Raw genomic sequence first — 16730 nt, forward strand, 5'->3', positions numbered from 1 at the left:
AGTGAATAAAAACTCAGCCCCCGCCTCCTGGATCTTGTATATGTGATCCAACTTCCTTGAGGACACCGGTGCCGATGATGGCTTTTTCCATGGGTCCTTGAGTGCCTGCAACATGACCCTGGTCATCGGTAGGGCTATGGCTGTGGAGGCGTCGCGTTGGACGATATCGAAGACGCTATCGTCCACCACTGGCTTGGGTTGCGAGATGGGTAACGCGATGGTCGATGCCATCCTCTTGATCATCTCCGCATAGGAGCTCAGGTCCTCGGAGGGTGAAACCGGGAGGTCCTCCGCAGTATTTGGGTCGGGCGAGGGTTCCCAGGTCCTCCCCTCGTCGCTCTCCGAACCCGATGGCTCGGACTCTTCACAGTCCGAGTGTGTCGACAGAGGTGGTGTTGGCTCCCTCTGCTGGAGCGGCGTCAGCGGTCGGGTCGGGGGGTCTATCGCGGCGGCGCGTTCCTCCGGCGGGATCGAGAGTGATGCCGATGGTTGCCTGGGTCGGTGTGATGTCCTAGAGAAGGAGGACGTATCGGACCGACGCTCCCATTCCTGGTGTTCCGGTGGCTGGTACCAGTGGTAAGGCGGGCAGCAGGGATACGAAGGCTGCCATCTGTGCTGTTCCCAGGGGGGCATAGATGGGAAGCGGCGCGGGTCGGCCGATGGGTCCCTCCGTCTCACGCGCTCGACCGATGGGTCGGTTCGCCTCACGCGCTCGACCGACGGGTCCCCTTGTCTCGGTCGCTTGGGCGCTGCAGGCGTCGCCTCGTCAGCCGATGGTAGGGGCTCGACGTCCGATGCCGAGTCGATGCTCCTCCGACGAGAGGCCACCGAAGGGGATCGACGGGTTAGGTCGATCTCCGCTTCTGGTGCTGGAATGTGCTGCCCCTTAGCGCTCGGGTCGAGGATCGGCGAGGTGTGCTGCCGATGAGCGCTAGCCCTCGGAGTTGAGGGACTGCGCGGCCGATGGACGCTAGCCCGCTGAGTTGTAGGGCTGTGCGACGTATGCGCGCCGACCGCTGGAGTCGAGGGGCTGCGGAGCGGAGAGGGAGGAACCCTTCTGCGCGGCTCAGTGGCGGTCGATGCCGCCGTGTCCGGTGGCGGAGGAGAGGGGCGAGGTCGCTTTTTCTTTTCTTTACTCTTCTCCTTCTTGGAGGACTCGCGGCCCGCTTCCTCGCGTCGCTTCTTGGACGGCTTCTCAGTCGATAGCTCGAGGGACCGTTTCGCCGAGTGCTGATCTCTCGGCGCTCCCGTGTCGACCACGGGGGCATCGACCGATGGACCCGTCGACAGTTGGGCGTTTGCCATTTTCGGTACCGAAGCCGAAACTGGAGGTCTCAGTGCCGAGGCGGTTAGCGCTGCCGAAAGTCTTGCCGCCCTGTTCTTCCTTGTCTGTTTGGAGAAGTGCTGGCAGTGCGGGCAGGTCTCCACGCGGTGCGCCTCTCCCAAACAAAGAAGGCACAGGGAATGGCCGTCGGGAGGGGCGATCTTCTTCCCGCAGGCCTGGCACCTCTTGAAGAAACCCCAGCGACTGTCCATAGACAGTGGTCGCTAGGAGGGTCCTCTCAGAGTCCTCTGAGAGGAGAAAAAATTTTAGGGAGCAGGGGAGGGGGGGGAGTCCCGGAGGACAAACCCCGCGACACGCACCCTGAGAAAAAACAACTTTTTTTTTTTTTAACTAACTAGCTAACTACTAAGAACTAACTGCTATTCTAAGAAAAACAATAAACAGGCTAATATATATACAGAGGCTAAGGGGGAAAAAAGGGTGAAAAACCCCGAAGCTCACCGACCGGGAACACGATGAAAACGCAGCTTCTTCGCGCAGCGGCCAGAAAGGAACTGGCGGGATTACCGCGGTGGCGCCGTTGGGCGTGCGCAATGGGACGCCTGCGCATGCCCAGTGGCGCCGACCGCGGAAAATTCCCGGGCTTTCTTACAGATACCGATCGGGGACCCGCGCAGGCGCAGTATCCCACAAGTGTGATGCACAGAGACCACGAAGAAGATCTAGCAGTAACTGCTTTCCTCCAAGTTTTCAGATACAATTTTATGGTTTATGTTCTAAACGTTACAAATTAAAGGTAGAAAACACAGTTTTAAAGAAAAGGTTGCTTTAAATTTCTAACTATTCTAAACGTAACATACTCAAGGGTCCACAAGTACATTTACCAGCTCACTACTGATAAGTGCATCTTTTGACTGTTGAGAGCCCTGAATTGGAAGGGATTCCACCTTTCTCCTGAGATGCTTTTCTTGCTCTAGTAATGCCTCTGAAAGTCAATGCTAGGAGGACTGCCTTCTCTAAGCTTAGGAAAAGATAGGAATTCTTCTTGACTTCAGACATAGTCCAAAGCAATGAGACGTCAGGGCTTCCAATAAGATCATACCTCTCCATGGGGGGTGGGGGGGGAAGGATCACCAGAAGCACAGATGAGGCTGGCTACCAAGACCAGCTAATGTTTGTATCCTCTGTGTATGCCGGTATAAGGGCTTCATCACAGTTGGTACTGTAGCTATTAAAATAGTCATCCACTTTCCCCCTGAGAAAATGTAACTGGTTCCATCCAGTTACCCCTTAAGAGTGCTACCACTATAATGCATGTATATAAAAGTTCCTATGGAGGCAAAGGGTGCTTATGCATTACAATGACCAAGACTGAGGAAATCCAATGAAATTAGAGTGACTGCTCAACTGTGTGAGTATACTGGATTGGAACAACAGTCCTGCCTTCACCAATATTTTATGGAGGTCTTCCCCTACCCAAGGACAGGAGAGTTGATACACACTTGAAGATATGAAGCAATAACTCCAGCTGTACTCAGATGCAAAAAAGTGGGGTTCCAAGGTTTTGCTTTAGTATTTTTTAGTTTATCTAAGAATGTATGAAACTAAGTGGAAATATCAACAAATAAGCTGATGTTTTTAATGTGTGGAAAACCAGAACTGGCATAGCAGAGAGCATATATTCTTCAGGGGGAAAAAAATCCAGAGTAAATTATCTTGCTAAAGCAAGAACAAAAGATACTAAAATCAGATTGCAGACTGACCATTAATATACAAAATGGTATCTATCAGAACACAAAGGCAGGTACATAAATCAGAGAAAGCCACAATACTGAAAAAGCATACTAATATTAATGTTTCTGAATTATATAGCTGATAAAAATGTAGATGTATTTTACCTGGAAATGTACAGTGGTAATTTGCTAGCACAATGCCAAGTGATAATTTATGCACAATTCAAACATTAATCAGTCTTGGTGAGGTGACTTCACAAATAAATTATGCCCATATACTGTATCAGATTAATACTGCAGTACACTGAAAGCATCTTTTTATTTTACTTCAAGCTGAAATTCTATTGAGCTGACAATGCATGTTAGGACAGACCTTGCAAGTATTGCGCTCTATTTCACGCTGTCTCTTTTCCTGTTCTTCTAACTCTTTTTCCTTTTGTACCAGTCTTTTAATGTGATCTGGATAATCATTCACTTCTAGGAACTCTGTTGAAGCAAAGAGACAAAATTTAAAAATCAGTAAACTTTTTGCAACTTTTCTCAGTGTTTTATAATCTCTTTAGATGTTACATTTGTACCCTACACTTTTTATCTAACCATCACAGAAGGATTTAATTTCAACTGCAGACCTGAATCATGTCCCTCCAAAGAGTCTCTGGGCTGAGATTTTCCATTATTTAAATACATGTAATCAGACCTTGAATTCAGCAGGAGCTCACAGGAGCCCAGCTCCTGAACCTTTCCTAGGGTTCCCCCTCCTCCTCCCCACCTACCTTGTCCATTAACTAATAGGTGCAGCTGCATAACAGTCCCTGGATTAGGAGAGCGGGCAGCCAGCCACCAGGAGCTTTGCCACGCCTCCAGCGGCGCTCATTAACCCCTTTCTCCATTTCTTATGTGAGTCTGGGGAGCGGGTGGCTTGCTGGCCTTTTGACTGTGGGGGATGGTAGCCAAGGAGAGCCCCAGGTGAGCAAGGCTTGCTTGGGCTGGGTGGATCTCTAGCCAGCCCAAGCAGGCCTCGCTTGCCCAGGGGTCTCCTTTTTTGCGTTGGGTTGCTTTTGGCTGATGTGGAGGCGGCATATGCTAATGAGTTATGCTACCTATTTTTCTACAAAATGATCCCTGCAAGTAATAACTGGTTTTATTGATACAACATCTGCTTAAAACAAAAATGGACATGTAAAACCATGTAAGCACAAGAGCTCCTTAAAATCATCAAGTATTACCTTGATTTATAATATTTTCGTTTTTGGAAATAAAAGGAAAGCTATAATTAATTCCTAAATTGAGCTCTGTACCTTTTTTTTGGGGGGGGGGGAGTTACCTTAGCTCAGTTATGATGGTTAGTAATGTTGAATTTTAAAACTTACTTGTGAACTAAGAATACAAGTACTTACTTGCATTTCTTGTTGGGTCTTTCAGTCTATATATAAGCATATATGCATTCGTAGAGCTATAGGGGAGATTTAAAAAACAAACACACAAAATTAGCCTCTGAGTTTGGTTATTAAAACAGTACATCTGCATAAGATATCCCAACTAAATGTGCGTAACAATGGATAGGCAGCTATGCACCATCATTAGATATACCATCATTATAAGACTGTCATAGCACCTGAAATTTTTATGTTTTAATGTTTTTAATGTATTAGGAGTATATTGGCTTAACTGGTTTTATGTGGTGTTCTATGAATATGTAAGCCACGCTGAGCCTGCTTCGGCGGGGAGAGCGGAATATAAGTCGAATAAACATTGGTCAAACAATATAGAAACTAATTTAAAATACGAAAGCTCAGTTCCTATAGCTGACACCAGAAGAACTAAGTACCCTTTTTTAAAAAAAGATTTTGAAGTTTTTAGAACACAAGTATTCAAGTGGAATAGATTTGGCTTATTAAATGTAGCTATAAACAACAATAAAGGTAATCTAGTTTGGTAAACTGCCAAACTAGATTACTGAGCAATGAAATCAAGACCAATGAAGGTCCTCAGATATCTAAGCTAAATAAATATTTGAATTACATTTTCATTTCCCAATGAAACAAAAAAATACTAATTCAGTAAGTGTTTGAATAAAGCTGCTTGAATAAACTAGTACAACATCATGTAAGAAAGTTTCCTAACCTTGCAAAAGCACTGGAATAATACCCTCTGCTTCCAGATGTTCCACCATAGGTTTTCTTAATATCTTCATGAGTTATCTATAAAGAAAATTTTAAAAAAAGATCAATTGCTCAGAAATATAGTGTTTCCAAGTAAACTATTTTACAGGCTTGTCACACTATGAAAAATTCACTTTACATAGGTACAATTAGAGCATATATTATGAGCCTACAGAAGTCATTCTAGCAGAAAACTGCTTGTTTTCATTTGGTTCCAGGCTAGCTTCTACACATATCCTCCCCTAAAACATGTTCAGCTCCAGAGTTAAGCACTAGGGATGAGCACGAACCTATTTACAAAACAAAGTTCATCCGGTTCATTATTTGTGAGCCTCTGTTCATGTAACTGGTTTTCCCACAAACCAGTTTTTCAGGGAGGTTTGTGTGCTTGGCAGGAGCAGTTTAGGGGCCAGACACAATGGCACCAATGAATCAATTGTCAAGACAATGGGGGGGGAGAGATGGACTTCTGCAGCCCTGAAAACACCAATCATAGCCCTCCAAAGCTTGATGGGCAGCTCTGGCTGCCAATAAGAGAGCTCCCGTTCTATGGAAGCAGAAGAATATGAACCGCCAGGTCATACCCAATTGCTTTCACTTTGCAGCAGGCAGTTAGGCAGAGAAGTAGAAAACTTAAGAGGCAGAGAAGAAAGGATTTGGAACACTGTGTGAACAGTGTTGGTGTTTCAGGGCTCTGATGCACCTGTATCTCTGCTACAGCCAGGAAGAGAGGCAAAGCAGTGGGTTTCTTTGCTGAGGACTCACACGCATTCCGCCCCCCCCCTCCACGGGATTCTTCTGTACCTGTCCCAGCTGGGAAAGTGTCTGGTGGGGTCAGGTCTCTGACTTGCACCATCTGTTCCTCTGTTACAGCAAGGCAGAGGGGTAAAGCCAGTGGGGTTCCTCGGCTGAGGACTCACCCTCCCTTCAAATTGTCAGAGCCCCTCTGCGCCATGAAGATGAGGGTGCTTGTCGTGGGGGAAGAAGTCTACCCACCCATCCCATAAGCTCCTGTGGGACAAGCCCATTCTACCAGCCCACCAGTGCCTAACTGTAGTGAGGTGTTACCACCAGGAGTCTCAGAAGCAGAGCCTCTTTTGCCTGATGTGCTCTTGGTGAGAAAATGGGAGGCAGAAGAGCTATTAGCGCTGTCCAAACTGGAGCAGTTTGAGGAGGAGAAGGAATCTGAGGGTAGTGGTAAATTAGGGTGGGGAAACATCCAGCTCCTCCAAATCCCAACTTCTTGGGGTTGCTTCTGCCTCCAGTCCACCCTTCCACTGGTCCTCTCAGCTCAGCACTACACTGCAGTGGCTAAGCCTCTGACCTGCCCCACCTTTTGGGTCCCCATTTCCAGCCCACACTTTGTGAACACTTCAAAACCCTCCCCAACAACCTCTGTGTGGTAGAGTACCTACTCTGCAACCTCCAGGTGTGGAGGAGCTCGGACCCCAAACACTTCTCATCCTCACTCTTCGCAGGCACCTACAAAGGCACAACCCTACTGTTGCCTCCAGAGCAACAAGTGTCACCCAGCACGGGAAAGGAGAGGGAGCAGGGAGAAGTGGGGTTGAGTCCATCCCAATTAAAAAGACTAACTCAGAGGGGAACCTCCAGGCAGGCCATCCTCCAGAGGTCATTCCCATGGGGATGCTGGTAATGCTGAACAAAAAGGCTAAGGGGAAGCCCAGGAGGCAATAACTTGCCTCATCGAGATGGTTGTCCAGGATGAACAACCTTTGTCTGTTGTGGAGGATCTGGCTTTCGCCAGCTGCTACGCCCTGTCTCCCCATGGTATTCCATATCCTCATGGAGGACCCCTGGTTGGCGAGTTGTGCCCTCCTCCACCACTCTGTGGTGTAATAGTCAAGGCCCAGTTGTCTGGAACGTGAGGGTGGACTGTGCACTTTATGACAGACCTGTGGAGCCACCCATCAGCATGGCTACCTATCCCTCATTGCCCACTGGTGCCAACCAGAGGATCTCTGGACTTCCAGGACAAGACTAGGGCCCCAGGATTTGCACCAGCCTACAGGAGTGGGCCACGTGGTCATGGATGCTGGTAGGGATGAAGGCTGTGGGCCTCAAGGACATTGTCTGCATTGTGCACATCCTGCACCTGGCCGTGAGGAATGCTCTTCGGCTGGGGAGCAGCAGCAAGCACACCTGGGACGAGGTCACACTGAAGACACACTCCTTGTTGGACATCTGCTGGCACCTTGCTGCCCACTTCTCTTGTAGTATCATATCTGCCCACCAGCTGCACAAGAAGTAGAAGGAGGAGGAGGGGCCTGAACATCAGCTCCTACAGGACATGCCCACCCACTGGTGGAGAAGAAGGTTGCAGTGCAGGATGTCATCTTATCTATGCTCATTGTGCAAGGGGGAGAGGAACTCAACATAAGCTCAAATGACTGAGTAATCTTGTCCCAAATGGTGCATGTCCTGAAGCCTTTTCAGGACATAACCAATGTCCTCTGGTCCTACATGGCCAGATGGGGGCAAGCCATCCCCATGATCTGTGGGCTGGACCAGGCACTGGCCTCTGCACTGAAACCAGTTCTTCTCCTGACCACCAGGGCTTTGGTGGAGAGGCTACAAGTGGGTGGGGCCACCTGGCTGCATCATCTCTATAAACTACAAGGGGACTACAAGATGGCCTGTATCTGCGACCCCCCCGTACAAAGGGCTGCATCTCTCTGCAGCTCAGAGCTCCCAGAATGGAGAGCAGGACCTCTGTGAAGAGGTTTTGAGGTTGCAGGCCAAGCAATGTGGCCAGAGAGAAGAGGAGATTCAAGAGGAGATAGGGAAGAGGAGGAGTAGGAGGAGCCCAACACCTCAGCTACCAGGTGCCCAACTATGAAGGACCCCTACTGATCCTCAGTGATGAGTTGGGAGGATTGGCTGCACCAGGGTGGCCAGGCATACCCTGGTGGAGGATTCAGTGGAGATGATGGTGCAGGAGAATCTCACTGAAGCCTCAAGCCCGCTGACTCCAGTCTCCTGGAGTACGGGTCACAGTAGGCTGCCATCTGCCCAATCTGTCCTGCATGGCCATGAACCTCCCATCCTGCCCCCACCCCACCAGTGTCCAGAGTGAGCAGTACTCTCCCATCTGGGAGACATCCTCAAAACCTCATCATTCTCGCTTGGACTCAGCCTTGGTGGAGAAGTTGTCCTTCATCAAGGTCAACCTCCTCCTGCTAGGATATCCCATTCTGGACCTTAGGGAGTAAAGGACTTCTGTCTCCCTTCTCATCCTTAATGTTTTCAGTCTCCAGGGGTGGACTCCAAGGGTGTCTGAGCCACCACTCATCCTCCTGCTGCAGCCAAGCAGGGGACCTCAAGCTATGTGCTAGTTTCCTTGCTTGAGGAACTGCACCCTCCAACCTAGGATATTTTACTTTCCTCCCCCAGAGCCACCACCTGTCCTTCTGCTACAGCCAGGCAGGGGGTCTCATCTAGGTGTCAGTTTCCTCACCTGAAGAACTGCACTCCCCAACATAGGATATTTTACCTTCCTCATCCACCACTTGTCCTCCTGTTACTATCAAGCAGAAGGTCTCATCTAGGTGTTGGTTTCCTCAACTGAGGAACTGCACCTCCCAACCTGGGATAATTTACTTTCCTCATCCACCACCTGTCCTCCTGCTACAGGCAAGCAGAGGGTCTCTAATCTAGTTGCCCTGAGCCTGCTTCGGCGGGGAGGGTGGGATATAAATCCAATAAATAAATAAATAGGTGTCAGTTTCCTTGCCTGAAAGACCGCACCCCTCAACCTGGGATATTTTAACTTCCCCTCCTCACAAGTTGTCTGGTGGACTCAGGGCTACCTGGGACAAGGCCAAAGATGTGTCCCATGTTGGAAACCTGCCAGTGCCTGACTGCTCACCATGGCTTGGGTGGTGTCTTGTCTGTCTTCCCAAGAACATTTCTATCCTCTCAAGAAAATATCTGTTCCCCCATGCATAGGAGCTTCCAGCTTCCCACCCACATACACCCCTCACCATATCTGTCCCCCCAAGAATCCGCTCCCATTGGGGAAATTGATTCCAGTTGTAGCCAGCCACTCTCACCCTTGCCCAAGGTGGCAAATTTTAATGTAGCCCTATGTGGCCTGCCCCAAGTGGCAAATTTTAATCCAGTCCATTTTCCCAATTCGTGCACATCCCCAGAGCTTTTTTTGAGCAGGGATGCACAGGAACAGAGTTCCGGCTGGCTTGGTGTCAGGGTGTGTGGCCTAATATGCAAAGGAGTTCCTTCTACAAAAAAAGCCCTGCACATCCCTATTCAGCACACCAACCATGCAACAAGTATCTAAAACATGAAATGCTACGACTGTATGAAATGGCTTACCCTGCTAACATGTTGATCATTGAAACTGTACCACTGGTCATCATTAAAAGATTTTATACATGCATAGTAGTGACCTCCAGCTGCACTTCCAGAATGGACCATAACAGAAAATAGTTCATATGATAAAGAATTCTGCAAAAAGTAAAAACATACACCCCAAACATATCATTAATATGAATTTTTAAAAGAAAAAGTCTGTAGTTAAAGGTTTCCATAAATTTTTTTGCTCAATTATACAAGCCAATTCTAACTAATTTGCTTCATGATCAACTCCAAATTGATTTTCATTCTAAAACCATATAAATCTGTTGCAACAGTAACAAATAGCCATCTTGTGGCACCTTAAATACTAATAACAGTAATTCTATCATAAATTTTATGGAGTGGAGTCGCTTAATTAGATGTATGTAGTGTACCAGACAAACATATATCTCTGAAGTAACAAAGATAAAAATTGTGAACAGCAGAGTTAAAGGACCATGAAATGAAGGAAGTAAATAGCAAGACATGATTATGCAAAAATCAAATTGAATCAAGAAATATACTGAGACCATTCATGATGGTAAAAGTTGTCAGTAAGACAATCATCCTAATTTTATTAAACTGGATAACACCAATAATAGCTTATGAATCTCAAGTTCTTGTTAAATCATCAGATGGTAACAAACTTCTTAGTAAATTTTACTTCAGTGGCTTTATGATGATATCTCCATTTTTAAGTTCTTTTGCTGGAGAACGATTACACCAAGAACCAAAACAGTGTGTCCATTGGCTTCTGAACACTACCATTTTTGATGTCAGATTTGTATCCAGTAATTCAGACCTGTTTGCCTAAAGGGGAAAAAAGTCACATGACACTGCTGATATGAGCCAGAGATTATATAAGACATGACTGCACAGCTGTGACTGATATTAATTATCACATGGGAACTGTGAATGTGCAGGCCAGCTAGGGACAGTAAAAAAGCTGAAAGCTACTCTTCTGCCATGAGGTGCTCCACAGCCTCCTGCTCAGGCACATTTTCCCATCTTTTGAGTATTATGAGGTGGAGTGCCTTTCCTCAGTTCCTTGAGTTGACATCAAGACACTGCTGCTGGGCAGGAAGGGAGGAATATATGTTTCAATGAACATCAGCTGCAGTTAAGTACAACTATGGTTTCATCTTTATGGCGGCTTTAAGTCCCACACAGGAGACTAGCAAACTGACTCACCTGTGGATGTGTGGATGTCCTCAAACTAGACTGTAGCACAGTACATCCCATGAATGCTTCCTGGTCTACCATACACATCAAGAAAATAATGTTTAAAGAGAAGTGCCAGGTTACCTCCTTACAGATTGCCACCAATGGAAGACTTGTCAAAAAAGATTATGATGTAGCTAAAGACATGTTAAAGGGTCATGGAACACTGGCTTCACTGTCTTACCAGAGAAACCAGTCACCTAGAAATAGATTGCACAGATGCTTTTTATCACAATCTGCAACCTTCAAAACAAATGAACAGTGAGGAGCCTTCTTAAATATTTGTGTCTTTGGAGATAAAGTAATAGAGAGCTCCATGAACATCTAAGATATGTAGTGACTAGAGTTTATAATCTGAAGAAAAAAGAAGGAAAACAAGTAAAACTATATCCTGGTTGAGAAGGAAAAGTCAAACAACCTTCAAGAAAACTTTATGCTAGAGTCCCCAAACCACATTGTGAAATTTTAGGAAAGTGGATTTAAACTCAGGGCAACACTCTGCAGGCCACCAGAAAGACTTAGTCATGCAAAACTTCAAGGAACAAGTCACCATCGTTCTGAAGGACTTAAATATGAGACAGAACCAAAGATAAGCTCCATTTCAGAACCAGGCTGGACAATGGTGAGAAAACACTGAGACCTCTGAGGATGTTTAAAGTCCTTCTGGGCAAAAACCAATCTCCCTTCAATAAGATGCAACAATAGCTGCTAAATGAACCCTGATCAAGAAGTTTGATTGACTTAAGTGTTCCGGAGGAAGTGGGTTGTCCAGGATGTAGGGAAAGGAATGGGTTCTGGGATCTAGACCCTTATCCACAATCCACTTGGAAATTTTTTTCCACTTGGCTAGGTATTATCTACAAATATATGACTTTCTAGATCAGGGGTGGCCAACAGTAGCTCTCCAGATGTTTTTTTTGCCTACAACTCCCATCAGCCCCAGTCATTGGCCATGCTGGCTGGGGCTGATGGGAGTTGTAGGCAAAAAACATCTGGAGAGCTACTGTTGGCCACCCCTGTTCTAGATTAATCAAGATATCCTGGACTGAGGTGGACAGGATATGCGATAATGTGAAATTATCTACACCATCATGCTCAGGTGGGCTAGGTTTTGATGAAATACTCCACTGTGTGTTAACATGTGATGCATGAAAATGGTGGAACCCACCTTCTAAAAGTGCCAGCAGCATGGAAAACCATGTTTACCTTGGCCAGTAAGGGATTATCAGAATACCCTTGAAGATGTCTTGACTAATTTTGGGAAACACTTTGAACAGGAGAGGAAGAGGAAAAATGTACATACTCCAAAAGAGCTGGAAAGCAGCCTTGAAAGAATGAAGATATTCCTGCTAGGAAGCAGAATCTTGGACAATGAGTGTCCTCCTGAATGGCAAAAAGATCTACCTAAGGTAACCGTGCTGGCTGAATGGGTGAAAGAAGTAGGAATCCCCTAAAAAATCCGAATTTTCATCTGCTAGAATTTTCTATTAGCTTGCAATATGCATAGTAATGGAGCATACATACCGGGTTATATGCCAGTTCCAAGTGTGATCTGAGCATACAGCAAGATAATTTATCTGTTTTACAAAATTTATTCTCCTTTCCATTCTACGCCACTAGATCAGGGATGTCAAAATCATCCTCAGTCCAACTTTCCACTGACAACTGCTGTACCTCATGCTTGACAATTTTTTTCAACCAATTAATGTAAAGCAACAAGGTTCCTCTCTCGATCCTTCACTTGATAGTTTCAATAGGCACAACTTCTTGTTACCTTGGATGACCTACTCTATCTCAGATCTAACTTACCCACCCCTTCTGGTTTCAGCAATAGGGATAGATCTCTGCCTGGTCCTGGCTGATTTGTCCCAATAACATTTCTGCTTTTGCCTAGCCTCAGCCATTGTCTCATGAGCTATTTGTCATACACTCTGCAGAACCTTCCGTAGGTTTGCAAAATACTCTGCAGTAGGCCAGGGCATCTCTGAGGCCCAAACCCCTTCCCAGTTCATTCTTAAAAGCTCTCAAACTCCAGGCAGCTTCCTCTCTAATACCACCTCATTGGGAGAATAACCTCCCAACTGCTTCCCAATATGCACTTACCAACACTGGTAGGAACTCACCCCAGTTGCTTTGAGGCTCTGCACAAAAAGCCTTCAACATGTGGGCTGGAGTCCCTCCCCACTTTTCTACCTGCCCATGTGACTGAATTTTTGCATCGCTCCCACTAGTTCATACAACTTCTGCATCACCCTACTCATGGACATGATAACCTGATCTGACATCCTACTCTAGGAAATCTGAATGCAGTACAAAATTCCAACACAGCTTTAGCGACACTCATGTCATTGGTAGTGCTCAGAGGCCTAGCTGCCAGGAAGCAAGCTGCTCTATCAACGATCACTAAAATAATTTTTTTTCCAGATTCAGAAGGTATAAAAGGCTATTGAATATCAATTTGGATTTGAGAAAAGGGAGTTTGAACCATTGGAATTTCACCTATGGGCATCTTTACATGATCAGAAGCATGGCCAACCTTCTGAAAGATTTCACAGCTAGTGACATATGTTTTCACATCCCTATGTACGCCAGGCCAATAGAAGGCTGAGCTGATTTTAGCCAGAGCGTCCTCTTGAACCCAAGTTAACCCATCAACGGTAGATCATGCCCCACTCTTAGAATTCCTTCTTTGAATCTTTCTGAGACTATGAGCTGTTTTCCAGGGCCCAAATTAGTGCCTTTTTCCTTAGGCGTGTACTCCCTATACAGTAATTCATTTACCCAAACAAACCTGGTATTTCCTGGCTTGTCTGGTGCAGAAATATCCTCCCTCACTGCTTCTCTGCACTCTTTAATGGAGGGGCACTCATTTAATTCCCATTTATACATTACCAGGTCTGTGCTTACAAGGAAACTCTCATCCCTTAGACTCAACTGCTCATCTTCCTTCTCCCCATTTCTTATTCCCTTGTCTCCTGGCTGTTCCACTGAACTTACTGCTCAGGGCGGTTTGGGGTAGGGCTCAATTACTTTTGCAGTCTTCTTGTCATTATTTGCAGTTGTGACACTGTTTTGCTCTAAATATTTTGTATCAAATATCCATGCCTACAAGAAACTGAGATCCCACCCTTTATGCACCAAAGGGGAATAATATCACTCCAATTCCTGACTCCTACTTTCATAAATGTAACAGCCTGCTCTTTGGGTCTGGAATCATAAGATTGTATTTCTATTTTGCCATCTGCCCACAGCCTGAGCCCATGAAAAATATCCTCTTGACACACTTGACATATCTGCCCCACTGTCCTACACCACCTGAAGATCAATACAATCTTGCCACAACTTTTGTTAGTCTTTTAAGGTGCTACTTTTCTACAGCTACAGAAAAACTAACATGGCTACTTATCTTTGTATTATATAATGAATACATTGGGCAAACCCTATGCATTCCTAATTGAAGGCCCTGGTGGAAGTGGCTTTCATTACCTGCCTCTTTCCTCATCAGCTTCCTGTGGGACCCAGAAATGCAAAGGAAGAGGCCAGGGACTCAAACATGGACCATGCAACACAAGCAGCTGGCGGGGGGGGGGGGGGGTGTAATTCCCATCCGACCTGTTCTAACTACAAATTGCCATTTTAGAGATGAGAGAAGATTATTTTTAGCAACGTTGGGAGAATAAGAGGTTACCTGAATGTCCAGGGACTTGGCCATTCTCATCTTTTGCTTGATGAATAAGCAAATAACCTCCTTGAGCGAGGCAGGGTCCACATTACCCACCATGTAATAAAGGGAGGGACTGGCAGGTAAACCAGAATTTTGTTCAAACTACACTGATGGAGAAGTGAACATAGTCCAAGTCGAGATGGCTGTCTGGCTCTGAGCTTTGGAAGGGCATTTAAGTTCAGCCCAGGGAGAACTTAGAATAATCTCCCCATTCTTATGGAAGTGGGAAGAAAAGTATAAAGGATATTGTTGATGTGGTGGTGGTGCAGTATAAGACCATGGAACCAACTGTGGTGGCTCTGGTGGAATATTCAGTTCTCCAAGGCAGCGGTGACTGAAATTCCAGACCCAACTCTACTTCCTCATTAGCCAATGATGGGACTGGGGACGGTGAGTGCAAGGGAGGTGTCCTCAGTGGAGGCAAGTCCTCTTGTTCAAGCACCAGAACCATAGTGGTTGAAACTGAGGAGGAAGCACTCCCCTTCAGAGAATGTGACTGTTTGAGCAGGAAAAGGGCTATTTAACATGCTCCAAAGGGAAGGGCTCCCCCTTGAGCTTCTGGAGTGCAAAAGAAAAGCTAGAAATATCCTGCAGTGGCCAGCCTGCACCTGTACAGACCCAACATGTACCTGCATAGAAGACTAAAGATAAAGTTTTTCACTGAGATTCTACATCACCTTGTCAAAAGCTCACTTACTATAGTAAAATTCATTTATACTGTGTCACTCATCCATCAATGATGTTCAACTATTAAAACTAGATCAATAACACTGGTTCCTGAAAACAAGCACATAGCTATTCTTGCTCCAACACATACTAAGATAATCATATAAAAGGTACCTTTTCACTGCCAACTTTAGACATTCTTTCAGCAGTACTGTTACTTTCAAGACATATTCCTTCGTCCACTCCATCATCATTGGAGAAATCATTGCTTGTCTGATCACTGTGACAACTGCCTTCATTCTCAGCTCCACTGTCAGTGCAACTCTCTGTTTGAGGAGACTTCTTAAACAAGTCATAAATATAAGGTTTTGTTTAAAAAAATGTATTAACAGCACCCATAAATATAACACAAGTGCTTCAAATTTTGAATTCACAATGAACACTACACACTCCTGCACTACACAGCCATGAAGTACTTGTGTTAAAAATGCCTTACCTTCCAATACTAAATTCTATGGACCCGATTAACCTCAAGTATAGGTTCAACAGAGCTCTATTTGCCTATGTGCAATCTGTTTGAGGAGCCATGACATGAAATGGACATGCTTACCTCCTATTCCCTGAAATGCACACTGCCTGTGCATATGGGCATTCATTCATGCAGGAAGGAAAGCACTAGAATTCTTCACACATGTATTTGGGTTGGATCTAACCCTTTATTAGTTCAACTGGAACATAACACTTTAAATATCAACTTAAATATGCATGAATTTTATTATCTAAAGGTGCAAGACTACATACAATTGTCTACATAATACCTGCATCCCTATGAGCATGACCTTTGTGTGGAGCAGGTGTCACTGCATGTGTGTGGGGGCAGGTATTTGTGAAATTCCTGCACTGTGCAGGGGCTGGACTAGATGACCCTTGAGGTCCCTTCCAACTCCAAGCAAACTTTCTCCAAGAAAAAACAAGCATGAGACTTGAGACAAGGCATTTGGGTTTGTTTGTTTTTAACGCATTTTAAAGTATGCATTTTATTTTTATATTATTTTATGTCCAACAAGAAGTTATGAAAAAATGAGGACACTGGTATTTGTAATTACATAATTTTATACTTATCTGATTATAAAAGAAACAAAATTACATTTAGTACACAACCTGCATGGTGATTATTACCTCATCTTCAATATCAATGAATGAGCCCATGTCCAGCTCTTCTGGAAATGTCATTCGGTCATTAAGTTTTATCCTGTGCATAGTGGTATAATCAAAGTCAAATCTCTTTAGCTGCAAGGTCAGCAGATAGGGAAAATGCAAAAACCGCAAGCCCTATAAAACAAAGAAGGTCCAATAGGCTATAATATATTTCAGACATATAAATTCAACCACACTATATTTCTGTCAAAAACCATGCGTTCATTCACCTTTCTTGCATCACATTTCTTCTTGCAACGTTCACAGAAATACTGATTGGGGCCATCAAGGATCTCAGGTTGAATGAACGCATGTAGAGCTTCCTCCTAATTAAAAAAATAAAACACACATTTTAGTACTTTCTTAAA

General features: G+C 45.2%; 1 protein-coding gene across 4 annotated transcripts in view; it reads right to left on the reverse strand.

Annotated features, from left to right (window-relative positions):
* USP47 (ubiquitin specific peptidase 47) overlaps positions 1-16730 on the reverse strand; it is a 103899-nt gene that overhangs the window by 38161 nt on the left and 49008 nt on the right. For 2 of the 4 annotated variants that reach the window (XM_060263031.1, XM_060263029.1), the window contains 7 exons: positions 16593-16688; positions 16345-16497; positions 15340-15507; positions 9534-9665; positions 5143-5219; positions 4416-4471; positions 3392-3504 (listed from right to left, as the gene is read on the reverse strand). In XM_060263031.1, coding sequence (XP_060119014.1) covers positions 3392-3504; positions 4416-4471; positions 5143-5219; positions 9534-9665; positions 15340-15507; positions 16345-16497; positions 16593-16688 — 795 coding nt within the window. The remainder of the gene's footprint in view (positions 1-3391; positions 3505-4415; positions 4472-5142; positions 5220-9533; positions 9666-15339; positions 15508-16344; positions 16498-16592; positions 16689-16730) is intronic. The other 2 variants (XM_060263032.1, XM_060263030.1) reach the window with 1 other exon arrangement.

The sequence above is a fragment of the Heteronotia binoei genome, chromosome 21 (assembly GCF_032191835.1).
Source record: "Heteronotia binoei isolate CCM8104 ecotype False Entrance Well chromosome 21, APGP_CSIRO_Hbin_v1, whole genome shotgun sequence".
In the NCBI taxonomy this organism is placed as follows: domain Eukaryota; kingdom Metazoa; phylum Chordata; class Lepidosauria; order Squamata; family Gekkonidae; genus Heteronotia; species Heteronotia binoei.